Source organism: Camelus ferus, chromosome 1 (assembly GCF_009834535.1).
Source record: "Camelus ferus isolate YT-003-E chromosome 1, BCGSAC_Cfer_1.0, whole genome shotgun sequence".
Lineage (NCBI taxonomy): Eukaryota > Metazoa > Chordata > Mammalia > Artiodactyla > Camelidae > Camelus > Camelus ferus.
This window is the reverse complement of record NC_045696.1, coordinates 80,547,719-80,568,435: the sequence shown is the minus strand read 5'-3', so window position 1 is coordinate 80,568,435 and position 20,717 is coordinate 80,547,719. Positions and strand designations below refer to the sequence as shown.

The following is a 20,717-nucleotide window of genomic DNA, read 5'->3' as shown; positions in this document are numbered from 1 at the left end:
CAGTTTGACAGAATTGATTATATTCACCGAATTGTGCAACCACAACTACAGTTAGTTTTTGAACATTTTATCACCCTAAAAGGAAGCCCGCTAGCAGTCCCTCTCTGTTCCCTTCTCTCCCCAGTTTCCAGGCAACCACTAAACCTACTTTCTATCTCTGTAGATAATTTGCCCATTCTGGATATTTTATATAAATGAAATCATACAATTTGTGGTCTTTTATGTCTGGCTTCTTTGACTGAGCATAATGCTTTTAAGGCTCATCCATGTTGTCGTGTGTCAGTACAGGCGTAACTGAGATACGGCAGGTTCAGTCCCAGACCACCGCAACGAAGTGGGTGTCACCGTAAAGTGAGTCACATGAAGGTTTTGGTTTCTCAGTGCATGTAAAAGTTCTGTTTACACTGTACTGTAGTCTTTTAAGTGCACAATATCATGTCTAAAAAAACACTGTGCATACCTTAATTTAAAAATACTACATTGTTAAAAAAATACTAACCATCATCTGAGCCTTCAGTGAGTTGCAATCTTTTTGCAGTAGTAGCATTAAAGCTCACTAATCACAGATCACCATAACAAATATAATACTAATGAAAAAGTTTGCAATATTGCAAGAATTACCAAACTGTGACACAGAGACACGAAGTGAGCAAATACTGTTGGAAAAATGGCACTGATAGACTTGCTTCACATGGGATTGCCGCATTAAACTTCCAGTTTGTAAAAACCACAGTATCTCTGAAGTGCAACAGAGCAAAAGCTCAATAAAGTGAGGTATACCTGAACTTTTTACCTTTTTTATTGCTAAATAATACTCTGTTGTATGGCTAATACCACATTTTATTTATCAGTTAGTCAGTTGATGGACATTTGGATTGTTGTTCGCTCTTTTTGGCCTTTATGAATATTTGTGTGCAAATTTATTTCTGGATGTATGTTTTCATTTCTCTTGGGTATATACCTAGGGGTGAAATTAAACAGCTTTATTTTTAACTATTGTTTTCTAGATAAAGTAGCTCTGTGTCTCCAAGTATAATTCTACCTCTGAGTAGATCAACACAGCTAAATAAAGTTTGCTCCCTTTAATATGCCTAACTGCATACTATTCTTAAAGTATAAAAGTCAGGTTTCCACCTGAATTTTTGTGTGTGGCTATATAAATTACAGTGAATGCCCGTCAGTAATCAAAATATTAGTGTTTCATATGTTACGTTTCAGAACCTAATGTTCTGAAACATTTTCAGAACCTAGTGGTGTATTAATTTAACTCTGTTAAGGACTTTTGGTACATCATAGAGATTTTAAGAAGTAGCAACTAGTTTTTCACATGAAAGAGTAAACATCAGCCTAATTTCCAACTTGTTATGTTGGTTTAATATTTTAATAATCTCTGAAGAATTACAGCAGCTGCCACTTAAATAAACCATTAGGTTAAGAACAGAGTGTTAACATCGAATTTACTGATTTTCTTATTTAATATGTGACAGTTATAACCTCCATGATGGTGGTATGCCGCTTTATATTCTTAGTGAATGTAAAGGGAATCAGTGGGGTGGGGATAGGTTTAGATGCCTCTTGTCCTGACTAAACACAGCACGTAGCAAATATTTTGTCATTTTTACTTACATCTTGCTTTTCTTTTTTCTTTTAAGCTCCCAGAATATTAAATTTTAATGAGTATTCTTAATGTCTCTTCCTCAGGAAGTAGATCTCCTTAAATGTAAACAGAAGACTTGTCCTTCCCGCCAGCTTGGTATAGCATGTTAACAGGCGTGCCCTGGTAGACGGGACGTTAAAGCTGCCTCAGTCATGTCCACTTGTCTTGACTTTTGCCTGTTTCTGTTGATCAGCATTTAGCATGTCATTTTCTTGGGAGTGAGTTTTTTTTTTTTCCCTTTTGTTTCTTGTTTTTGAAAGCCTTTGTTTCCCCTAGACAGACTACACAGCCAGAGTTTTCCTGGAGCATTCTTTTGAGTACACACTTCCAGACAGCACATTAAACATATTAAAACTTTCCACGTTCAGATGGTGCTCGTCACCGGCATGTCTTTTACATCAAATGTGATTCTCCTCCTAATCCTGTGACCTTTTCTGTTCTGGTTGATATCGTCTTAATAACTTTTCCCTGGCGGCTCTCTTCTTGCATTCAGTAGTTCAAATCCTCTCACCACCCAGGTTTACTCTTCAAACATACTGATGGCCGTGGTGTCAAGGGGACCCAGGAGGCGTTTTACAATCAGTATAATGTAGAAAAAGGAACAAACAGCTTTTGGGACGCTTGCCCAGGAAAAAGAAGGATATTCAAATGAGAGTGGGACCGGCAGTTAAAACAGAAGCTGCAGCTATTAGTGCTGAGTAACTTTGCACAACAGCTCCTTTTATGATAGAATCCTATTTAGAGGCTGGGGCTTGAGCTTGACAGTAAAAAAAAGTTCGGCTGGTCAAATGTTGGGTTTGGGAAACCAAACATGGGGAAGCTCAGTTTTGGGTCAGACTCTTCAGCTTCAGGATATATGAGAAATGTGTGACTTGTGCAGATGCTTAAAGAAAACTGTTATTGCAAACTGCCATCCACGTTCTCTTCTACTCAAACTTATGAAGGCCTCTGGTATCAAGATATTGTCAGCCTCTCTTCTTTGAGATTTGGGGTGGAAAGGAGGAGTGAGTGAGTATGACTTCTGACTGAATCAAGGAGTGACTGAATACTAGATTTGTTCATTTTAATAAGCATTTGTCAAATGTCTTCTATGCCAGGACTGTATTAGGTGCTGGCGACACAGAGATGAATAAGACACTGTTTTTGCCCTAAAGGAATGAGCTGTCTAGTTGGGAAGCAAAGTCTGGTTTAAAAAAAAAAAAAAAAGGAAAAAAGGGCTGTATTTACACGTGTGTAGGACCATGGGGGAGTGCCTGGATTGCAGAATGTATCAGTGCCTTGGGAGCACGGAGAAGAGGTAGGTCAGGGAGTGGGGCAGGCAGGCAGGAAGACAGACCAGGCTGGGAACCGTGTCTGTGGAGACTGAGCCTGAACAGAGATCTCCCTGGAAGTGAGTGAGGACTGCTGCTCAAGCTCTGCATGTCATGTGCTCAGTTTCCACTTTATGAGATGAGCATAGCTGTACGAATGAGATAGTCAGTGGAGGGCTAACGTTAGCGGTGCCCCGAGCAAACCGTATCTGCGCATTCTACCATCTCTTTTCTGGAACTGAATATTCAGTATTCTTGCTAGTGAATCTGTTTGTCCTCTGATGCATCCAGTCTGGCGATCCACCCCTGGCTTCTTGATGTCTATTCCTCAGGATTACCGACGCCACAGAGGTGCAGACCACGAGCACCCTTTAATGGGGGCTGCTTTCCAGCAGCGCAGGCAGCCATGCCCGTTTCTGAAGGCTTCCTTTTAACTGTAAAAAATGGTGTGAACTTATCCAGGTCTGTGGTCTGATTTTACAATCCTCTCTGTCTTAGGTTTGCCAATTCCGCTCACTACAAAGGCTTCCGAAAAGGCATAGCCGGTGCATAATCTCTGTCTCATAAAGGAAAATGTTGATGCCATATTATCAGAGGGTGGTGCTCGATGTGGCACCCATAATAATTATGACATATGACATATAATTATGACAGCTCTGAGCTGTCTGGGTTGAGAGACACTTCAGAATTTAATTAGCCAAAGGCAATAATAATATGATACAAGATGTAGCCAGTATCCTTCAAACGGTAGAAACAGAGCTGCCTTCAAAAAGGCAGAGGATTAAGGAAAAACACTGGCGTGGCAAGGTTGCACTGCAAAATAACAGCAATTTGAAACTCTACAGTAGTTTTAACATTATGATTGTTTTCAACTTATTGCAGTGTTTGACTGTCTGGTTGCACTGTAAGCTCCAGGAGAGCAGAGGCTGTGTGTCTGTTCATGCTGTGCCTGGTGTCTGAGGTAGCATTCACTAAGTCCTTCAGAACGGATGAAGGATGAGTGAAATGAACAAAATGAAATTTATTCATCTAAACCGGGGTTTGAAAACTGGCTACCTGTTGCAATTGTCATACAGGCATCCTTTTTTTTTTAAATCTTCATAGTTGACAAAAAAAATAATTAGGTGTCTGTATTTAGAAATGGGAAGATTTACACAATATTCTGGATCTCTTAGTTTTTACTGAAACCTAGAAGATCCAATAACCGGGCTAGTCATCCCACTGGGCAACTGTTGGCCAGCAAAAAGTAGCAGCCACCATCTTTAGATGGGGGGCGTCGTCCTCAGGCCCCACTCTGTCCCCTTCACTTGGTTTCCAAACTTGCCTGGGTTCTGTGGTCATCTGAATTTGGAACCTGAGAATTGCTAATTTTTTAACCTTTGAAATTGCATCTTGTGCTCAGGGATGTAGGGTTTTAAATATAGCAAAAATGTTTAAGATTTTTCAGACACGCTCATTGTATATCATACCATTGAGGTGATTTTAAGCCTCTTCGTTTTCTACTTTATGACTTGTAAAGTGAACTATTGTGGGCTCTGGTTCATGTGACTTTGTAGAAGGGTTTCATTATGTCTTACAACTTAGGACCCATGTATTCTTTCTTATTTTTTTAAAGTTTTTCTTTCTTTTTTTAATGAAAGTACTCTCACCCCCAAACTTCCCGTTGTTGTTTTTAATGGCAGTATTGAGGACTGAACCCAGGACCTCATGCATGTTAAGCACATGCTCTACCACTGAGCTATACCACCCCCTCCCCGGGACCCATGTATTCTTTTTTTTTTTTTTTTTTTTGGTCTCTGCTTTTCAGTGAACACTATTTGAGTCCCCAGTCAGTGCCACACTGAGCACTCACCAAAGCAGACGAAAGGCAGAAGAAACGACCAGGAGCCTTGGTTTTACTGTTTACAGACTTGTTGGGGGACATTAAACTCAGAGGCAAAGTGTCAGCGTTCCAAGGGGAAGAGATGCCAGTACTTGTGTTTACAGTCTTTTTTACAGTCTCCAAGAATTGAGTCTTCCTAAAGTACTTAAATGAAATAGAATTTTTTAAAAGTAAATGTTACCTAGTATTGTCTAGATGAGGCATTTTTATTTAAATCATTTTATACTGACTTTCTCTTTGAATAAAGTTAAACTCGATAGGTTTCCAACCTCTAACTTCTATTCTTTTTTTTGGAAAATGTGTATTTGTCATGTTGAATGAGATGTGAAAGCCATTGATGTATCTTACAGTGCAGTAAAAATAATATGTGTATGCACATGTGCGCGCACACACACACACACACACACACACAAAGAAAAGATGGGACAGTTCTCAACCCAGAACGTGTTAAGACATATGTTTACACATAATCATTTTCTTATTTACAGACTCTTCTTTTTTTGTCCAAATGACTGACTTAAAAGTATGACTATATAGAAACTACATGTTATACTCCGAACAAGACAATAGGGAGCAAACTGCTTAAAATTAGTAATGTCAGTGTCCTAGTTCCAAATTCAGATGCAGAAAATAAACAGCCTGCCGAGGAGCCTGTTGCTGAAGCAGCAGAGTAGTGTGTCTAGGTACTCTGGGATGTGGGTGCCTTCAGAATACCTTCGTTTTCCTATTTGAATTGGGATTGGCCAGAACGAGATGCCACTTAGTACGTTTCCGGCCAGCTCTACTGTTGTGGTAAATGGAAGCTGAGCTGTGGTGGGCCTCCAGAAGAAACGGAATTCACGTGCTCCCTCAGCCTTCATGCCTGCATTGGTATTGCTTCTCAGCCCTGGGACTTTTTCGTTAACAGGCGGTCATCATATAGATGACTGCTGAGCGGAAATGTGTTCTATGTGCAGCAGGTATGTTTGGCACAACCATGAGCTAGAATCCATTGACCAGGATCCATTCATTATTGCCCATTTCTTGCTCCTTGCAGTATAGTAGATGTGCACTTGGATAAAATGGACAGTCTACACCTAGAAAATTACTTTGCTAAGGGTTTCTGATTCACTATAATTAGGCAACTAGTTAGGCAGAGCAGAGCTGGAGGCACCTAGTCTGGTTTGGGGGGCAGTTTGACTGGAGAGTATTTGTATCAGTAAACCTGTCATTAGGGTTCCATTCCTACTACAGTTGACCCTTGAACAGCGTGGATTTGAATTACGTGGGTCCACTTATACACTTATTTATATTTTTCAGTAGTAAATACTACAGATCTGTACCATCTACAATTGGCTGAATCTACAGATGTGCAACCTATGGCCCACTTACGTGGAGTGCCAACTCTAAGTTATACACAGATTTCTGACTGCATGGAGGATTGGTGCCCCTAACCTTTGCGTTTTCCAAGGGTCAATTGTATTTTTTAAAAATGGAAATGAATTCTTGTGAGCCAAACCTAGATTTGTAGAGAAATGGACTTGTGTTGTTACCCAGTTGTGTTGCATGACTTTTCATTTTTAGAAGGGGTCTTTAAAATGTTCTTGTGTTTTCCAAGTAGATTGAAAAATTCAGCACTGAAACGTGTTACTTGTATAGAAGTTTCTTCGGTCTCTACGTATATTGGAATATTGGGTTGTCATTCTGGTTTATGGGGGAATCCATGACACACCGAAGCCCGTGTTTGGGTTAGTGATGTTGTTTGGTAGCTCAACTGGCCAGAGCTATGCAGCTCATTTATATCTTTTCTGATTTGTTTCACATTGACAATGCATCTATTTAAAACTCATCTTAATTCTCATCACCTTGGCAAAAAACCCATATATAAAGCATCTTTATAGAGTGACTTACTTTATAATTTATTCTGTGACTTTAGTCATTACCGAAAATAAGTGCATTATAAAATATGAATTACAAAGAAATCCCTATTTTTCTTACAAGGTTTGTGATGGGAAATCAGGCCTTAGGCTTATATATACCCTGTCTGTGGATAATATCTGTTCTAGAGAGCCAGGGAATCAAGTGAGGGTGGAGTTGGGTCATAGAGGACATTATCCTTTAGTAGATGAGTGTTCACATCCCGTTTGCTTCTCAGACTGTTTTCCCGGTTTCTTAGTTTTAAGTGGTTTACTCAGGGTCAGACACTGAGAATCTTCTCATTTTCTATTGACTGCCTCTCCGTATACCACGTTGCTTAAAGCTGCCTTGGAACTGTGAAGAGCTTCCGTTAGAGGAGACTTGAAGCTAGGCATCACACCAGGTGTGTGCTCCTTCTTTGGAGGGAGGCACTGGCTCATTTTCTAGCAATTATTCTAGAATCATGGGGGTAATGTAAGCTAAAAGATTCTGTAAGAGTCCAGAGATTTCAGTGCCTTAATAATGTAAAAGATATATTAAAGTTCAGATTTTTGACATTGAAAGAATGCCAAGTATCTAACTAAAGCTTGGCATTTACCTTAAACTTAAATGTTACTTTGCAAGCTTCCTGATCACCAGAAGGCTTTTAGTCTCAATTTTAGTTTCAACCTTTAGTTGAGTAGTTACTTGTTAAATTGTTGGAAAGAATGGATTTTATTGGAGATTTTGGTTTCTTTGTTCCCTGTCTGATGGAGGAAACGAATAATAACTATTTGAGTGCTTATGATGGGCTGAGAATAGTGCTCTGCACTTATATACATGATTCCATCCAGTGAACATACACCGTATAAGGTGGCGATCGTTTTTATAGACAGAACCAGAGGTGAGAAAGGTTAAGTACTTTGCAGCTGGCAAATCATGGGACTAGGTTTCAAATCTATTTATATCCTACCTTCCAGGAAGGGTGGAGTAGCTTGGGTTGGGCACATCTCCCATGTCTTGTTCAGGTAAACAGTTGGGGAGAGACAAGGGACCGGGTTCTACACGGTAGAAAATTTTAAAGCTTACAAAGAAGAGTATTCCTGTTGTCACCTTATATGATCTTCACATCAGCTCTGGAAGATGGCATGATTCTGGCTCTGGAGCGTCTAAGAATTGCGGACCAAGCAGTGGGAGTTTCCACAGCCTGGAGGCATTGGCTGAGTTTGGAGGAGTTGGGGGTGAAGTCATTTTAGGCCTAGGTCATCAGAGCTGCTCCCTTCTTTCTTTCCTTAGGTAATGGTTCTCTCTCTGAGATTAGCTGTAGCAGGCAGTTCTCTCTAGGGTCAGCAGCTGCTGGGAGATGGTGGTGACCAGAGAAGGGCAGCCGGGGTTCCTCGTCCCTGGGAGTCTCACTCTGGGAGCCAGGAGAGGGCTTTTGTCTTCCTTCTTTTGCTCCCAAACTCCGTCTTTCATTTCCATTCAAAAATTACATCACCCAGAGGCACAGTTTTTGTGTCTTAAGAAATCCAAAAACTTGTTGTAAGACTTGAACCTATTAGATTATTTTTTTAAATTCTGAATTTTTAATTATTTCTCTTAAGTAATGCCAGTATAAAAAAAAAAAAAACTAAGTTTATCCTTCAAAGAGAAAGAAAATGACCACTTTACTCCATGAGCATTTCTGAAGCATCTCACCTCCGCTCACTCCTGTCTCAGGGGAGATACAGAATTAGGTGTCACGCAGTATTTGTACTGTGAGCCACGATACCACACCCCTTTGCTAGTGAGTTCCTCATTTTCTTTGTTTTAGATGGATGAATGGCTGCTTGGAGTTTGACTCTCCTCAAGATGTTAATTATATGTTTCAAAATCCTGTGTTCTGTTAAAAATCACTTACGCATAGCCTTGGAAAGAAGTGGAGGCGGGGAGGTGCTTCAGGGGTGCACAATATTGTTTTGGAGGCCATGGGAAATAAATCTTAAGTTCATTTACCACCAAGACATATTTAGTCAGTGTCTATAAACAAAAGAAGGCACAGTGTGCCTGGACGTTATTTGTCCCAGATGGAGTTTAAACTTGGCTCATTATACTGCACTGATGTCATGGCGCATAAACTGGCCCGAGTTAGAGACGTGCATAGAATCTGCTGTGTGCTTGTATGTGCTGAGAGCGTGCGGGGAGGAGGGAGGGGCTGGCTGGAAAATCTTTGTCACATTTTTCCTTTGCTGTCTGCAGAGCCTAGTGTCAGTCCTGAATTTGGACTTGGCGCAGAGTGAGGGAAGAATCGGAATAATCTGTTCACTTGTGCAAGTCGGAATGTGTATGCACTCAGGGATGTTGTTCTTCCAAGACTGAGAGTAAATGCATCAGGCTTTCCATCAGTTGCTTATGATGCTCTAGTACTAAAATCTAGAAAGAAAAATCTTAAAGCACTACATTTTTGAAGAGCGTTCTCACTCTGTTTACCTTGAAATCTTCAATCTGGATAGTTTCTTTAAACTTTTTGATGGTGTTAAGTATCCAGCTGTATAATTCTGTTTTCTCAGACTGGATGGTAGATAACCTCTCAGACTAGTTGCCTAAGGTTTAAAAAGGCAGATGCCTGTTACTTCTTAGAGAATCTGGCCAAGTTTAATTCTTCCTGTGTGCTTTTAGGCGGCAGCTTATGGGTCAGAAAAGGGTCCTCTCCTGGAGTTTTGAGCACTTAATAGGAAATTTCCACATACTGTACTGTTACTTTATTACATTTTGTTGCTGACTTTCGTTACGATAATCTTAATTAGAAGCATTTCCAAGTAATTCAAACCATTTTGTGGATATAAAGGGCTTAGACTTCAGAACTTCTGTGAATGGATTCCAAAGTCACTATTGTTGCTAGGATCCACGGAAGCTGAACAGACACTGGAATGTGAATGACTTGGGAGGTGATCCTTTAAGGAAAGCCAGAATGTTTCCCAAACAGAATCTGGTCAGAGGTGAGAATTGACTGGTTTTAGCTTTTATTGAGAACATGAAACATGGCAGATTTGGTAAATTTTTTTTCTTTAGACTCTCTCATTAGAGGCCATATTTTTTCTTAACTGAGAGACTTGTCACTGATAGAAATTTGAAGAAAAAGAAGTATTAACAACAATGATTTATTGAGCACATACTATGTGTAAGGCCTTCTACCAGGGCTGTACTGGTGTTACCCTAATCCTTGGAGCACACACAGGATGTCAGTGTGATTTCTCTTTTCAGAGGAGGAAATGCAGAGTTAGGCTGGGTGCCCTCCCTGTCTGGCGCAGCTAGGATTCAACTGTGAGCTGTCCGATTTGCTCTTCTCACTGTGTATCTGTGGTATGTTATGTTTAAACTATTAGTTAAAAAATGGCTTGAAACTAAAATGAGATTATCACAAAGTGACTTAACTACTCAGTGTTTATATATAATAATGTTACTTAGAAGACAGCTCTGGCCTAAACTCCATCTGATTTTCCCTCAGCACATAGTGTAGCAGGGAGATACACAAACATGTAGAAGAAACATGTACTGTTACGTTCTTATTTTTCAAAATCTTAGAAAGTACTTAAGATTCATCTTGAATTTAATGATTAAGTTGTGGGTGGTACTTTTTTTCTTTTCTGTGAGTCCTTGACTTAGTTTTCAGATTCTTTTTTGTGTGTGTATGATATGATAAAAGGCAAATTATAACTTAAAGATACAAAAAATGAACTAACTAGCTTGAAATGGAATTATTTAGGAATCAGAAAGTAGATGTTTTAGGGATATGATTAACTTGGGACCCTTGAAAATAAGTAATGATTCTCCTTTGACTCATAATTATGTTTGTTTCCCGATAGTCCTGTTACCTTCCTTTCCTTTTGCTCAGCACGCCAACCAGCGGTATAGTTGATGAACAACGTAATCCGCTGTTGGATTGACAAGTTTACTGGAAGTAAAGAAAGGAATGCTAGGTTGGCTGGTGAATGCTTTGGGGGTTAGCATTTTAGAGCAGCAGCCAAAGAGAAGAAAGAGGGCCAGAAAAAGTCTAGGAAAAGGTGGAGACACAAGAGAGGAACAGACTGTGGAGGCCTATCAGTGGTGGGAGTGGTGGAGATGGAAATGACAGAATCCCAGCTCGATAACAGAATCAGAGAAAGGGACAGGAAGTAGGAAAAATTAAGTTGTTATGGGGACGGGGAGAGCCATACACATTACTCCACCCTTGTAATCTGAGAACCCCAGTGTCGACAGAGAGGGAGGGCAGAATTCCTTAGCAGCAAACCTGGTGATCTGCATCGTCACACTGAAAGGTTGAACCATCAGTTGTTTTTGAAAACGCTTACTTAGAACAACATAACCCCTGAAACATGTCACAGATGGGTGCTTCATTCATATCTTTACCCATCTCCATGTGTCCAGTGTCTCCCATCCCAGTTTGAGTTTCTCACTACTATCATTTATCTGATAATGTTGCTTTCCTACTGGAAAATTCTGTGCACAGGATAAAGTCAAGACTTGAAGTGGGGGCAAACAAAGACTTTTCTCAGGCGGGCCTGGCTTCACCCCTCTGCCCTGCACACATGCCTGCGCCGTTACAGCCACATGGGCCTGCGAGCACACTGGACTTCTAAACGCACCGGGCCCACCAGGCCTCCGTGCGTGTACCGTGTAATTGTTCTTTTGCTTATCCTTTCACTCACCCTTTAAGCGTCACTCTCAACTGTAACTTTTCCTGGTTTCTTTTGTTTCCGTGGTAGTTGATAGCAAATAATCATGTTTTATGACAGCTAACTGTATTTTCTACTCTCACACCGATACACAAACGGGTAGGCGTTCATCTTTCTCATCCTAGAATCATCAGGGCTTAATAAAGTGCCTGGTACATGGTAACTACTCAGCCAATGTTTGTTTAATACTTAAGTTTTCAATAATTGCATTAAGTAGTGATTTAAATAAGTTTAATATAATCAATACCAAGGCAAGGCCTGAATAAGTGATGATGATATACTGCGCAGTGGCAGGGAGGGGCTGGGGGCTCTTCCACAAAATCCTTCCAAAACCCTAGAATATGGCATTTGTATTCATTTCCGATTTTATGCTAGTGGACACAAAATGCAAGGCGATGGTAGTGCTAATTTTAAGCAATTAAGAAATTACAGTAATAAGAAACATCAACTCTAGAATGCTTAATGCAAAAACGCTGGGAACTGATTTTTCTGTCAGAGGGATGAGAATATTCTTCACGGGTGCATTATTTCTTGATTGTATCTTAGAGGGGAAGAATCGTGTTAAGTGAACGATGTGGCCAACATTGAAGTAGATTTTAAAAGCAGTGGAATATTGGGAACGTAGGCAGTTAAATATGATTCTTAAAAGTTAAATATGGCGTTAGGATTCCCACAGTGGAGCTGTACGTTTAGGCTCGTTGCACAGCGCACCAGAGATATGTGACATTCATTAGCACACCCGCGTGGGTCGTGCTGCTCTGTCTCAGCCGATCAAAACCAGACGTGAGGTGGCTGGATCTAAATGAAGGGAGGTATGTGAGAGTCAGTGTGCAAAGCACATTCAAAGTGGGGCTGATTAGGTGAAAAGTGGCCTGAGCTGCTGATTCCCCATCAGTGTGGCCAGAGCCCAGCTTGGGGACATGGGGGGCGTGGATGGATTTGAAGGGTAGAAAGGGCTTGTACCTCATATGGTGGACATTTTTAACAGGGATTGACCCTGAAACAGTGATGATGGGAACCAAACGTTGTTCTCGGCAAACATAATTTTCAGCTAAAGGAGTACTCAGCAATTCTGTGAAAAACGTATCTAATAAAAGTGAAAAAATTTTGATTTAAATAAACATAATGGTGCTCCAGTTGCACAGGGATATTTGGTGGCTCTTACTGTTAGCCAGGGAAAAACTACACTTAGGCTTAACATAGAATTTTGGTCTTTTATGTTTTTGGTTTTTATCTTGAAAGTCCTGTAGTTGAAACTTTAGACTTGGGCATTTGTGGCTCTATTAAAAGAGGCTTTTAACCTAGTTTGGGCCATCTATATTACATTTGGCATTTTTTCCATTTAAGTTAATGCTACATTTTTATTCTTAGCAAACAGCTCTTTTTTGTAATAGAATCTCCTTGTTCAGGGCAGAATACAATTAGAGGGAGTGGAAATGTATAACTTCTTACAGGTTGCCATTCTATTTTCCTTCTAGCCCTTACTACTATCTGTAAATGTTTTGTTTTTGTTTAAATGATTCCCAGCCCCCATCCCACTCAAGCTCCGTTTGTCAGCCTGAGGTGGGCAGAACTTTGTGTTGTCTGAGGCTCTGTTCCCAATGCCTGGGGGAGTGCTTGACGCGTGCTGAGGACTCGTTAATATTTGCTAGACTGAGAGTAGTAGTAATTCTTCTGAGGACACTTATTTCATGAAATGCAGTTATTGAACTCATTTGAATTACAGTTTATCCTTGAACAACATGGGTCTGAACTGTGTGAATCCACTTACACACAGATTTTTTTTTTTCCCACTGAATGCGTACTGTAGTACTACACCGCCTGCAGTTGGTTGAATCCGAGGTTGTGGAGGGCTGACTGTAAAGTTGCAAGCAGATTTTGAACTCTGCAGAGGGTTGTCAGGTGTTATGTATTTTCAGCAGGCACTGGTGTAATTTCAGTGCATAAAAATATTCTCCTTGGTTCATCTAATTTATCTTTCCTTGGTTACCTATTAATCCATTCCTGTCTTTTTGCTGTTGTTGTTAATGACAGGTGACTTTTGGGAAGCATAGAAGCTTAAGACTCAGTCTTCTCAAGAGTCATCTTTTATTTTTCTTAGGCCTGCTGTTGAGCCGTGAGAAGTGGCATCTAGTGATTGGGATTGTCAAGTGGTTAGCTTACGAGGTTTGTCTTAGGATTCTAGGGAAATTCAAGGACTTGACAGTGACTTTATGAGAATAAATCTGGCCCATAACAAACACAGCTGTTTGTTGTTAGTTAAGGGATGGACTTCTCACCACTTAGCTGCTGTATGGAGAGTAAGGGGCTCTGCCTCAGAGGGTGAGCACAGATTTCCTAGAAGAGAACCCGCCCTCAGCCTTTGGGGATGTGCCTTTGACCCAGTTCAGTGCATTCTCTCCTTACAGCCATTTATTGAAGTGTCTCCATAAAGAAGTGACTCTGAAACCCACACTCACCGGGGGGCAGATGTGTGGTAGCGGAGAAGAGCGTGCATCTTGGTCAGACAGGGCTGGATTCCACTGCCTGTTTGGTTATTTTGTAGTTTTGTGACTTCAGACAAGGTACTTATCCTCTTTAAGCCTCATAGTCCCCAGCTCTGAAATCTGCATGTCCTTGTGCCTCAATCCAGTGTATAAGAAAGTACTGTTGGAAGCTCCCTGGTCTTGTGTGTTCTTTTTCTACCAGCTTTGGATTCAGGCTTCAGGTTGGACACGTGAGCAGGTGAGTCTTTCAGTACTTTCCCATTATCTTCCAGGAACTTCCTGTTGAACTGCTCACATTATAAATCTTGGGATGTTTTCTTTGTATCACAAAGCTAATTATTGGTCATTTGCAGCTCATCATCTTGCTTTTCCTGATTTGGAGAAAAGAAACAGGACTCAAAATAACAAATGATGCCTGTCTTTCAGTTTTGCTTGAGGCCAGTTGTGGTCTTGGCACAGATGTGAGGTTCTCAAAGGTGTCTTAATGAATGGTTTGGGCCCTTCAGGGCCTGGACAGAGCTTGCTAAGATGTTTCTGGAGTTTGGGAATCTGGAGAGTATTGTGCATGTGCGTGCGTGCGTCCGCGTGTGTGTGTTGTATGTGTGCTTGTGTCCAGAAAGAAGGTGCTACTATCCCCCTCATGGAGTCAAAGGTCACTTTTTAAGTTACTAGATCTTCCTGGATAGAATCTGTCCTTACGTGGAACTCTTCTGCAGCTTTTAGGTTGTATGTATTATTTTTTTCCCCCCAAAGAGATCTGTGGGATAGTCATAAATGCTGGCTCTAAATGAGAATGTTCATTCATATATGAAACAGCACGGAGTAAGACAAGCCTCATAGAATGTGGCAAGTGGAAAAAGCTCCAGTAGTGAAACATGATCTCTTCTCCTAGCACAGTTTATATCTCAATTATCTGGGTATGGGATTTAACTTTTAAGAATGCTGCAAATATAACATTTTAGCTTTCGTCAGTCAGCACTGCTCTCCCAGCAGAAGCTTTTGTAATGGACACGTGTGGCGGTGATTGGTCGGGAGGCTGGTAATATTTTATCTCAGGCATAAATTAGGAATTTGCCTCCAGGAGAAGTCTTAGATACTGTTGATCTTCTGGTTAATCAGCCACCCAAAATTTAAGTTGCAAAAGTAGCTTTCCTTTGTCTCTTCTGATGAATTAGAAACAGAGTTAGATTTAGATTTATACCTTTAAGGAAAGATGTGTTACACCTGTTTCAGTTGTCTTGTTGGGTGAAGCTTTCCCAGAAAGCTGTGTTTAGCCTTTTATTCAATTGTGTTAATTCTGCCTCTTGTTTTATTGTTTCTTTAGACTCTGGAAGAATGGTCACATATTTTTCATTAAGCCTTAATAAACTACCTTCCGTTATTTCGGGCTGCTTGGTTCATATAGCACTAACAGATTTGAAACAGATCTCATGAAGCAGTAGTAGCTTGAAGTATGCTCTTATGATATGATTAACATGGTTCTATTTTAACATCTCTGGGGAAAAAAAATCTATCAGTGGTAAAAATGTTTTTCTCTCTCTCTCTTTTTTTTCCTCCTCTGACAAGAGACAGAGTACAGCATGACTTGTTTTAATGCTGACTTTGGAAAAGCAGGAAATGCTTAGTGAGTGGACAAAAAATGATGAGGTTGGGACAGTGATGTTATGTTTTACACTCTGTATTTAAGAGAACTTGTAACCATTATGTCCGCTTTGTGGCTTCAGAGAGGAAGAAGGAGGGAGGTGGGGAGGAAGGGGAAGGAAGGGGGTGGGGAGAGAGAGATTGGGAGAGACTGATTGACTTGTGTGGTAGAAGGTTGTGCCAGGGAGCCTGCCAGGGGGTGACTCATGCTCCTCAAATCTGCGTGATGCAAGGCCTGCTGCCGCCATCTCCTCCATGTCTGGTCAGGGACAGATCATCGGGCTGGTGTGTGTCAAAACTTTGTTTTTCTCTCTCCTTTATTGACAGTGAAAACAGTAAGGTGGTCAGTCTTACTCAGTATAATAAAGTGCTTTCTTTTAAAATATCTCAGTGCCAAGATGAATACGGTTTGCTCAAATAATGACTTTTGCTCTTACTAAGAAAAATTGATCTTGGGACACAGGGGATTTGCCTGGTTTCTGAGGTAATTTGGTAGATTATAATCTGGTTGCCATAGCAACACAGCAGCAGGGAAAATTACAGGAACTAAACATTTGAAGAGAGGTATTTTAATAGAATGCGTACAAGCCCTTTACCTATCATCTTTCTCGCTGAAGAAGCGGTGGGGGTCAGGAATGGGCAAGCAGAGAGGGGAGCAGAGGGAGGGAAGAGGCATAAATGGCTTTTGGAGGCTGGATGCCTCCGGGCCATTCTTTGAATTGTGGCCTGGTGTCAGTGACCACACAGGAACCATTACAGACGCTTTTCATGCAATATGATAAGCAGATAATGTGACAGAAGCTGGAACATACTCCACTTCGGACCCTTTTCTTGCCTGGGACTTCCCATAATTCTGGGGAATTGTACTTTCAGACTCAGCATTTAAGACATGCTGTCTGACAGTTAACGAGTGTGGCAGAAGAGAGTACGTGAATTTGGGATTGTCATAGGATGTTTGAGGTGTACTCTTGATGTCCGCTGATTTTTTTTTTTTCCGAACTAATTAATTCTACAGGCATGTATTACAGGCCTGTCCCTAGAGGTTTAAACACAAAGCAGTCGATCTCTGCTCATTGCAGTGATGCTAGAATTGATGTAAGGACTTTTAAAAAGACATAGGTAAATTTCTTTATTGGAGTATTGTTTTATTCCGTTGTAGTTGAGTAATGTTCTGTGTGCATGTAAAAATAAAGTTAAATCAAAACTATTTTCATGTTAAGAATGACTTTTAAAAAGTTGGTTTCCAGAAAGCAATCGAAATGTCTTAATCACTCCGTGGAGATCTGAAGGGATTTCCTTTTGAGTTCTTAAAATGGCCCAGTGTGTTTACATTGGTGAGAATTTGAATATTTAAGACTGAAATATTATGGACACAGTTACTGTACAGGAAAAACAAACTGCCTTGAAATAACTTAACGATTCAAGATAACAAGAAGCACCAGGGATGAAGCCTATACTGCTTTTCCCTGAATGCTTCTGCTTCTCCAGTTAATGTATTTCCAGATTAAAAAAATTTTAATATCCCAGCAGTGTCTCCTGTGGTGAATTATTAGAAGAAACCAAATACATGGATATTAAAGGTTTAGTTTTTAAAGATGAAATGATTTTGACCTCAATAATAGTTTTTTAAAAAACAGATAAATTGTGGTCCATCCATAAAGTTGATTTTTAAAATTGTATATTACGAAAGCTTAATTTTGGAGTTAAAATGATTGTTTGCAGTGGTTTTTCTTATGTTTTACGACTTTCATTCATTCAGTAAAAAATAATTCTCCAGCACTTATTCTGTGTCTGATCTTGCCCGTATAGAGCCTAGATTAAAGGAAAGACTGACACTAAAGAAATCCCTTAACTAATTGCAGTTGTAAATTTAGTTCCTTCCTCCTTAGTTCTTTCATTTAGTTCCTTTAGATAACAAAAGGAAAAATCACTAATTTATATCCAAATATAAATTAAAGAAGATAATCCAAGCTTAAAAACTGTAGTTAAAAATCGTCTTGTGCAAGATTAACACTATTAGAATAATGACTATATATTTCTAGAAACTGGAAGGCTGTCAGTGTCGCATTCAGCTAAATGAGATTAAAACTAAAACTCTGAGGCTCTTGAAAGAACATACTTTACCATAGCCGTGTATGGTCTAGTTATTTGGAAGTTATCTTCTGAAAACTAAATGTCTATGTTGTATGACTAAAACACTGACATTTAGGTAATAGGTTTAAAAATTTGTTTGATGGGACCTTTTTGTAATATTATTCATTTATTTTATGCTGTTCGTTACTGTTTCCAGGTGCTGTTCACAGATGCTTTTTTTCCATACATTTTTCTTATAAATTGCTTTCTACTATTATGCAATGAAATCATATAAGTCAAGTCAGTGATAGACACCTGTGAATGATTTGTAGCAGTGTTAGTTCAGAACCTCATTTCTCTTTGCAGTTTTCCTTTATAAGTATAGTTTTTGGTCTTTTTTCTTCTTTTAACTATTGCTTCTAAATTAGTGAAAGAAAATATCTTAAAATTGAGGGTTTTTTGTTTTTTTTTTTAAGTTAACACAAGCAACACAGGAGAAATAAGTTTAGCTAAATTGAAATGCATGTGCTTTAACCTAGTCAAATTTGAACCAGGTCTAAAGACATATCCTAAGTTTTGTGTTTATACAAGATTCTGTGCCACATACTTCTTGTCTAGTACATAAATTTAGGCAGTGAAACTGTTGAAGAGAAATCCCAGATGTTCTAGTATTAAATTGAAATTAATGTGTTATTTTGGCAGGTTATTCTTGTTCAAGTTAATCCAGGTGAGACTTTTACAATAAGAGCGGAGGATGGAACACTTCAGTGCATTCAAGGTAAGGAAGTTTTTTGCAAGCTTTCTAAGCAAAGGAGTTTTCCTTTATTTATTATTTTATGGCAGTAAAGTTTATCTCTGAGTCTTTATGTGATTTTCTAGAGGTAAATTTTATCTTGGATTTTTTTTTCACTTTCATTAGGGGCTCCTTAATGCTGAGGTAGGCCTGTGATATATAAGTGACAAAGTTAAACACCTTGAGTATTCTACTGACTTTCAAATTAAATTAACTTAGGAAAGCCTGCACTGTCTTCATATATTATGAAAATTGGTAGCCCTAAAAAATGCAGAGATTTTAAAAGAGCTTAAAATTCCCATTGAGAACAGCAAGTACTTTTTCAAATATAGATAAAAGTTTAAAATATATATTGTGATGCTATCCAAATGATGCTTTTAGAGGGAAAAAATCTGTATTTAAGTATCATTTATTATTGAGTAACAAATTCCTCAAATTTGATGATTTAAAGCCATGTTTGTCTATACTTTCTTTGGGCCGAGAATTTAGTCACAGCTTACCTGTGTCCTATGACTCTGGGTCTCTCAAAGTGCAAAATTCCAGGTGTGGACTAGAGCTGTAGTCACTGTAAGGCATGTTTGAGGCTCAGTGTGTTTCTAGTCTTGCTCAAGTAGTTGTTGGCAGGATTTGGCTTTTTGCCGGCTGTTGGCAGGAGGCTTCCCTCAGTTCCTTACTAAGTGGCTTCTCCATGGGGGCACTTCCATTATGGCAGCTGGCTTCATTGGAGCACCAACTGAAGGGCAAGAGGGAGTACTATGTCCAGCCTGCTCCAGAAAGGGGATTACACAGGGTGGGAATGCCAGCAGACAGGACTCATTGGAGGCCCTTTCAGAAGGCTGCCCACCACAGTCCATCCTCTGCCCTCAGTAGTTCATGTCTCTCTCATATGCACGATACCCCCTCCCAAGAACTGCAGAAGTCTTATCGCATTATGGCATCAGCTCAGAGTCTGGAATTTTGTCATCTAAGTAAGCTCCAGGCGAGGCTCTTTGGGTGTAGTTCTTTAACTACGGCTCCGAGGGCATTTCAGTGAATTTTCAGTTTGTGTAATACCAGTGCTTCTTCTCTGTTGTTCACTTTGGAAAGAAAGAGGCTTAGGTACTCTGATCCATGTGGAGTTCTGTGTAGGAAGAGCAATCCAGATCTGGAATTAGTCTGTAAATACTGCCATGTTGGAGGGTATTGTTTGTAACAGCTCTTTTTGGCAGTGATTGGGATTATGGGGCAAATGGTAAATTGGCCTGTAATTGAGTTTAATACTAGGTTATTGATTGGACTGGAATCTGACCAGAGGTCTTGTTTTTAATACTTGGGTTTGCTCACTAATATATAAACAAAATGAAAGGAAATGCCCTTTAGTTTTAGTTTTCCATAATGAGCTACACAGAAAAAGTTGATTTTTCTATTGCTTTGCATAATAGCAGAGTGTGCTGCTGTATAGTTTTATTACTTATTTTTGTAACCATAAGAACAAGAATTTAGGAAGAAAAATAAAACTCATTAGGCTAGAATTCTAATGAGTTTTAATTGCAGTTAATCTGAAATGATTTAACCATTTCATTAATGGTTTTAGTGATTGCATTTCTCTCATCATTGTGTCCCTGAAATTGATCTTTGGTGTTCTAAAACATTTAAAATTCAAACCTAGTCTTTGTTAATGAATCAGACAAAGAAACTTCAGGTAAAAGAAGAGAGGAAATAAATATTTTAAAATAGTATGGGATACAGAATCTTACACCTACTTGTGGTATTATAATAAACAGATATTAACAACAAATAAAATCTCAAAATCCACTCTATATCTTAAAAATAAAAAACACTAGATGAAAAGTCATTTTACCTACACAGAATGAAGGTGGTGTTTCTAGTTCAGTAAGAGAATAGCTGAGTTTCTGGTCATGGTAACTTTGGAGTCCCATGAATTGGCAAGTAGACTGTCTCCCCCTACAACTGAATATGTATAATAGAATCTATAAAAGCAAATTGCTGGATGGATCATCTTATATAAAATCCACTCTTTGGTACCAGCTGCTTTTACTTTTGGTGTCTAAGGAGTGTGTGTGTGTGTGTGTGTGTGTGTGTGTGTGTATTGAAAGAGCCTCTTTCTCACTTATTTTTTTGAGTCTAACTGGTATATTCTGCAGGGAATGTTGCAAGTATATTGCTCTGTTCACAATAGGAGTTTTGTATTTATTCATGATGGTACTTGGAGATAAGTGAAACTAACATCCCTTTCAGTGATTTAAAAAAAATGATACTGACTAAAGAAGAATTGTGGAGCCATT

General features: G+C 39.5%; 1 protein-coding gene across 4 annotated transcripts in view; it reads left to right on the top strand.

The window, feature by feature from the left end:
* Window positions 1-20,717, top strand: part of FNDC3B (fibronectin type III domain containing 3B) — a 295,396-nt gene that overhangs the window by 68,909 nt on the left and 205,770 nt on the right. For 2 of the 4 annotated variants that reach the window (XM_032484312.1, XM_032484322.1), the window contains exon 3: window positions 18,342-18,417. The exons of the other annotated variants lie outside the window; for them this stretch is intronic. In XM_032484312.1, the coding sequence (XP_032340203.1) occupies window positions 18,342-18,417 (76 nt within the window). The remainder of the gene's footprint in view (window positions 1-18,341; window positions 18,418-20,717) is intronic. 4 annotated transcript variants of the gene reach the window in all.